Source organism: Myotis davidii, unplaced genomic scaffold, assembly GCF_000327345.1.
Source record: "Myotis davidii unplaced genomic scaffold, ASM32734v1 scaffold49, whole genome shotgun sequence".
Taxonomy (NCBI): domain Eukaryota; kingdom Metazoa; phylum Chordata; class Mammalia; order Chiroptera; family Vespertilionidae; genus Myotis; species Myotis davidii.
This window is the reverse complement of record NW_006300375.1, coordinates 5,526,761-5,533,704: the sequence shown is the minus strand read 5'-3', so window position 1 is coordinate 5,533,704 and position 6,944 is coordinate 5,526,761. Positions and strand designations below refer to the sequence as shown.

At 40.0% G+C, this 6,944-nt stretch overlaps 1 protein-coding gene across 1 annotated transcript in view; it reads left to right on the top strand.

The window, feature by feature from the left end:
* The window catches only part of CNTNAP2 (contactin associated protein-like 2), a 1,235,176-nt gene that overhangs the window by 1,045,825 nt on the left and 182,407 nt on the right, over positions 1-6,944 (top strand). Inside the window, exon 15 of the mRNA XM_015572712.1 lies at positions 718-888. Coding sequence (XP_015428198.1) covers positions 718-888 — 171 coding nt within the window. The remainder of the gene's footprint in view (positions 1-717; positions 889-6,944) is intronic.

Sequence of the window (6,944 nt, the reverse complement as noted above, 5' to 3'; positions counted from 1 at the left end):
CACATATAGAAATTTTTTGATATTTGCAACCATAGTAAAACAAAGACTTACATTTTTTATATTTATTTTATATATTTAAATGCCATTTAACAAAGAAAAATCAACCCCAAAAAATGAGTTCGCTTGTCACCTCTGACACACGTGTCATAGGTTCGCCATCACTGCCCTACAGGTAAGAGTGTCACCTGTATTCCCCAGGGAGTAAGAGGTACTCCCCCACTTGTAATCCTCCCATGCTCCATTTCTGAGTGACTGCTGATTAGTTATTCCACACAAAGGTGGATGATCAGCAAGGCAGAACACCAAAGACCTTGCTCCCATTCTCTCCCACTAGGCTCAGCCCAGGTGCTTCCTGCATCAACCAAAGGGGCCAGCACACATGCAGGAGTTCCACACTGCCCCCACCACCACACACAGTGTCCCCAGGGGTCTCCCAATTTCACCTCTATTGGATCTGCTACCCACAGTCCCTACAGGGCCACTCGGGATAGGAACCCCAACTCTCAATCTCTCATAAAATATTGTATATATATATAACACAGATAACTTTTGGAAAGTCAGAAGTATGCTGTGGGGCTTCGGGGCAATGTTGTTCCACAAAATGAGAGGAAACAAGGATGATTGCCCATGGAAATTTATAAAAATTTAAGGAAAGATCTTCGTCACTGCCATGATCAAGGTGTCAATGGCCCATATGTTTCTCTTTTCTTCCCACAGGGAATTATTGGAATGCTGCCTCTTTCCCAAACCCGTCATCCTATCTGCACTTCTCGACTTTCCAGGGGGAAACCAGTGCTGACATTTCTTTCTACTTCAAAACATTAATCCCACAGGGAGTATTTCTGGAAAATCTGGGGAACACAGATTTCATCAAACTCGAGTTGAAATGTGAGTATAAGATCTTTGTCAACTCTTGCCGCTCATTCTATGCTGGCTCTGGCCCTGACTGCATGTCATTGGCGTCAAACATTAAGGTCTTCTTTGCCCCAGGAACAGTGCTGAAGGGTAAATGCACAAAGTGAGGAAGGACCTATTGTTCTTGAGTTACTCACATGACACAGGCCTGTGCAGAGATTCCCAAGCAAAGGTCTTCAAAGAAGAAAGAGAAAATAAATTGCCCTAACAGTATGGAAGAAGAGTGGGTATTTAGATTAAAATTATAGAGAATTAGAAGGCAGGGGGAAATGGAGGGAAGAGGGAGGAAGGAAGGCAGAAGGAAGGCAGGAAGGAAGGAAGGAAAAGAGAAGAGAAGAGAGAAAGGGAGGGAGGAAGGAAGGAGGGAAGGAAGGAAGGAAGGAAGGAAGGAAGGAAAGAAGGAAGGGATGGAGAAGATGAATTGCCCTAACAAAATTGGAAAAGAATGGATATTTAAATTTTCTTTTTGTTTATTGTCCAAGGAGACAGGGTGAAGAGTAGATAGAGAATTTCGTAAAGAAACCAGGAATAAGGCATGAGAGAGTGAGGAAAAACACAAGGCATTAGGAATAATAAAACTTAACATCTGTGAGTCCGTGAAGCAGCGTGGACAGTCATACTGAGTATTGTGATGACACTTTACACCCGCAGCTTTCCAGAAGAAATCCCATACCTATACCGCCTTCAGTTCAGAATTTATTTAGCCAAGGAAACAGAAACTAACAGAATCAGGGCAAGGGCAGATGCTCCCTAGCTCAGCTCAGCTTGCCTTGGCTCCCAAAGACCCTCACAAGGTCACACGGGGGGATGCCTTCTGTGGGAGGCAGGGGTTCTCTGCATCTGAGAAGTGCCGTCATCATACCAGGGCCCTTCCCTCATTGGGGCAACAGTACAGCTTTAAGAATTTATAGTCCTCAGACTTCCAAGTTTGGTGAATCTGCTGGCTGATTAGAAAAATACAAAATCAGCAAGACAACAGATGCACCAGGAGGGGAAACTAGTCCATCGGTGTCTCTCCACAAAATCTTGGTGCCCACTGCCCACATCAGAAAGTCTCCTTCCTCCTGGTCTGTGTCCTTTATCTGAGTGCTTATGCCGCTCTGCCTGGTCCAGGGATCTCAAATCCTTGTCCTAGAAATATCTGATGCAATATTTTTCTCACTTTGTAGTTTTCATTATGCATTCTGGTCTTTAAAAGAAGGAATCTGAGAAAAACATCTTTCTGCTAAGATCCTATGGGATTCTTTGTATGAAACGATGGATGGGTGTAACAGGAAGTGTGCAGACTTTGGAGTTAGCGTTCACAGGATGAATCCTAATTCTTGGGTAAATTGCTTCATCGCTTTGAATCCCAATTTTCTAATCTGTAAAATGGTAATTTCTGGGGATTGTTATGATGATAGGGTATAGATGTTTATTAAGTATTTATTTCAGTGCAATAGTTGTAATTTATCATTTTTCCATGGATGCTGGTTGTAGATCTAATCTGAGCCAGATCTGATTGAAAAGGAGACTGAGGATATTCTAGCCCCAGAATTAATTAATAAATAAATAGGAATCCTCTCTTTTCATCAATTATGCATTATAATTACTTAAAAGGGAGTTTTAATTTCCAAAGTTAGAAGTAATAGAGTCATATTATTTCCTGACTTGCACATTAGTTGGATTGTATTTCAGAATTATCTCATAGCAAAAAAGAAAATTGACAATTCTATATTTGAGTAATTTTATACTTTTCTACAGAATTACTTGGACTCACCTGTCCTTTCTTTATATCCCCATGTTTTGTAAACCTTTGTCTGGGTTGGAAAGAAGGTAAACCAGGAATAGAAAGAGCAGTACTTCTACTTGTATGTGTTATGGGCCATTGAGTCAGCTCTTACTCCTGGTGACCCCATGAATGAGTGACATCGATAGTGTCCAGTCCTCAATTGCCCTGCTCAGCTCCTGCAGACTCAACCTATGGCTTATTTTATACAGTCAGTCCTCCTCATATTTTGTCTTCCTCTTTCTCCTGCTGCCTTCTCTTTTTCCAAGTATTCTTGTCTTTTCCAAAGAACCCTGACTTCTCATGATGTGTGGAAGTAGGACAGCTTTAATTTTGTCATTTTTGCCCCCAGTAATGTTTTAGGAGAGCTCTATACACTTCTCTAGATTTCTTTTCTGAACAAGATAATAATCACAACCATGTTTCTATCATCAGGCCATCACTTACTGAGCGCCTACTGTGTCAGAGGCAATGGGGTGGATTCTGGAGTTTCTAAGATGAAGACAAGACCACCCAATACCCTCACCTAGTAATGGAGATAATCACATTAATAGCAGTATGGATACATAACTTCTATTGAGAGTTTTCTAACTCCAGACACATCAGGAAGGTGTGACTACATCACACACGGATGCGGCGAGAGATATGGAAGAGTGTGTACCATTGTATCTCTCGGGCCAGAATAGCACATGACACATGGCAGCTGCTGAGTTGTCATTTATTGAGTGAAGGAAGTGAATGAATATGGTGCTAGTCTAAATGGAGGACCATGGAAGATCTAGCTGCAGAAGGAGATCACCACAATTGTTGGGCTGGTGATCAAAATGATGACACAGAATAGAGTGAAAGGTGGGAGGGGAGGTCATGCTTGGGCAAGTCAGGATTTCCCAGGAAAGCAATTTGGGTGATAAGAGGATGGAGGAAGCATCATTTGTTGCAAGTAGGACTTCAGTTGTTTGAAAATTCTATTAAGAACATCAGGGAGCTGGTTGCCTGATCACCCACATCACTGTTGAGGCCCCTAGTGGCAATGGCAAGGGTCAGAGTGGTCGGGAAGTCTGTGAGCCAAGTGTTACAGTCCTCAGGGTCACAGTATGATAGCAAAAGAATGGGGAGAGGGTGTGTCACAGGAGGGCACATTGCTGAATGGGGTTCTGGTGCCCTAGAATAGAAGTGCTAACAGGTGAAGAGGATAGCCACTGCCCCCTAGCCCCAGGTACAGACAGCCCCTGGGGAAAGGGGTTGCAATGCCAACTGTTAGGTAGCCTGTAATTAGAGGAAGGAAGTGTTCCAAAGTGTTTGATGATAGCAATCATGGCATTTTCATTTTTGTTCAATAATTTAAGAGACTTTCAAGGACACAGCAGAAATTTTTGAAGGGGATGTTCACTGACTGGGAAATATTGAGGAAAAGCATCCAGAAATGTTGTAATGTGTTAGCACAAGCATCCACATTGACCGAGTTTGAGCTTTTCCCAATATCAGGATGTCTCAGAGAAAACATTTTCATTTAGCAGGCATATCTCCCAAAATATGTGGAGGCAGCAGTCTAATGTCCTGCTAATCTAAGGAAAGGGTATTAAGGAACAACTTTCATTTTCCAAGATGCAGCCTTCTGTAATACACATGCTTGAGAAAGAGAAGAAAACATTCTGCAATATATAGAAACTGATGAATCAGAAGAAATAAACGAGGCAATTTGTCTTCCATTATTTCAGAATTAGGACAGCTTTTTTTATTGAAAGAGCTTCACCGTATGTAGGCATGAGGAATGCCTAATTCCACTCCACCGGCCTCTTGTGCCTTTGGGATATTAGGTAGGATGTTTTATCTTTTTTATATATACTGAGTTTTTATTAATACAAATCAGGTGTTAGCACCTACATTTTTCCTCTCACTTGCTCAATCCAACTTACATTATCAGTATAGATTTTTTTCTCATCAACTGTCCAACTTTCTACTTAGCACCTCCATAATAGAAATTTCATTTATTCTATTGTTTCTACTACTTTGCAAGTCTAATTATGAGTTCAATTTATAGTAAAGATTTGAGACTCTAAAGAATGATTCTGACTTGGTCATTATAATACATAAGGGAAAAATTACCTCTTCAAGAAAAATTTTAAAACCAGAATAGCAACACTATTGTAAATTTTTAAATGTTTAATAAATTTCTCCAGCTTTTGATTTAAACCTTTTCAATTTCAATTATGGACAAAAAATGTTTAGAGATATAAATTCAAGATGAAATTTGTGCTATGTTATAGCAACTTACTATATTAGTTTTTATTAAGTGTTAAAAGATATACAAACAATTGGTAAATAATAAAGTCACATTGAATTTACCCAGATTTCTTTGTCAATAACTGAAGGAACAGTTATTTGAGTAAATGGTGTAGGTATCCTAGAGTTAGAAGGAGACTGTCCTCTAATACGAAAAATTGCCCAAGCTACCTTAGATGCTACTGATCCACCCATGTTTGCTGATTTGGAAATTTCTAGAAGCAATTGAGAATTCCTCTTATGCTGGCCAGATAGAGTCACCTCTCTCTACAGAGCTGTGGTCTTGCTCTTCTTTCTCCACATCCCAAGGGTACCTTTAGAAGTCTACCCCACTACTGAAATCCTGCCCACACAAAATATTTTTTTATTGCACCTTGATTTATAAAACATATATAAGGCAGAAGTAGCTCTGACAGGTGTGGCTCAGTTCATTGGGTCATTGCCCTGTGCACTGAAGATCATGGGTTCGATCCCTGGTCAGGGCACATACCTAGTTTGTGGATTCAATCCCCAACAGGGGCCCGTACGAGAGGTAACCGATGGATGTATCTCTCGTGCCGCAATGTATTTTTGTTTTCTCTCTCGCTCTCTCTCTCTCTCTCTCTCCTTCCCTCTCTCTTTAAAAAAAAAAAGACAGAAGTCTTTCCTTTTCCTAAAAACAACAAAATTTCTACAAGGCAATTAATTCAGTGCATTGCCTAGAAAATAATGGGCATCCTCATTAAAGAGCATCTTCACATGGTGTTTGAAGACTGTATATGTTTTATGTCATTACTATAGAGAAATGCTAAACTTTCAGAGTTTTTTTTCTGATTTTGTGATTTGCTCTGCTTCTAATGTTTCATGAATTATTTATTGTGTGGAGAAGGCCACAGAATCTTTCTCTTCAAAAATATGGCATGTTAAAACGTCAAAAAGACCAACCACTAGAATCAGCCTGCCTCTGACCAGCTGGAAAACAGCAGGTATTCTGTGGGGAGCAGAGATTAAAGGAGCTTGAATTCATAATTCCAGTCTGAGACAAGGACAGGAGAAGGTATATAGGTATTACTCAGTAATAAACATGTGGATTAATGGAAACAGTAGAAATATGTATGTGGAGTTCTAATCAGGTTAGGGACCCTACAGCTGTCATTCTAGAAGCTAACAGCATCTCTGCAGGCTTGGTGTTTTTATAGAAACAACTCCTTCAGGAAGAACGAGTCAGTGTCATCGTTAGTCAGTGGATGTTACTAATGCTGGAGAATTGATTCAACTAAGGATGACACTTGGGACCAATTAATTCAAAGCTGATTTTAAAAAAAAGAAGAAGAGATACAATAAATCAGAGAATGATGCTTCATTTGAATATACTGAGTGAGTGACTGGGGAAGATCACTTGAAATAGCTCAAAACCAGAACTATCTCAAAAGGCCACCCAAAGACAGCCACAGTACAACAATGCTAGGCTTTTACAAGATATCAAACACCTACATTAAAGCCATGTGACAAAGCATTGGCCAACTGATGTCAACTGGAAACCTTAAAAAATATATAGTTCACAAATGAATTCAGGGAGTTATCTTTTTAAACATGCATTTTGCTCAAATTACAGGATAGTTGTTTTTAAACTCACCTGAGGATATGGGTTTTTTTTAATTAAGTCTTTAATGTTAATGTTGAAAATATTACATATGTCCTTTTTTTCCCCCATTGACCCCTTCTGGCCCAACCCTGTTCCCAGCCCCAGGCCTTTACCACCCTATTGTCTGTGTCCATGGGTTATACATATATGCATACAAGTTGATCCCTTTTGTTGATCTCTTCCCATCCACCATCCCACCTCTGTCTTCCCTCTGAAATTCCACAGTCTGTTCTGTGCTTCTGTGTCTCTGGATCTATTTTGTTCATCAGTTTATTTTGTTCATTAGATTCCACATATGAGTGAGATCATGGGATATTGTCTTTCCCTTCCTGCTTATTTTCCTTAGCATAATAC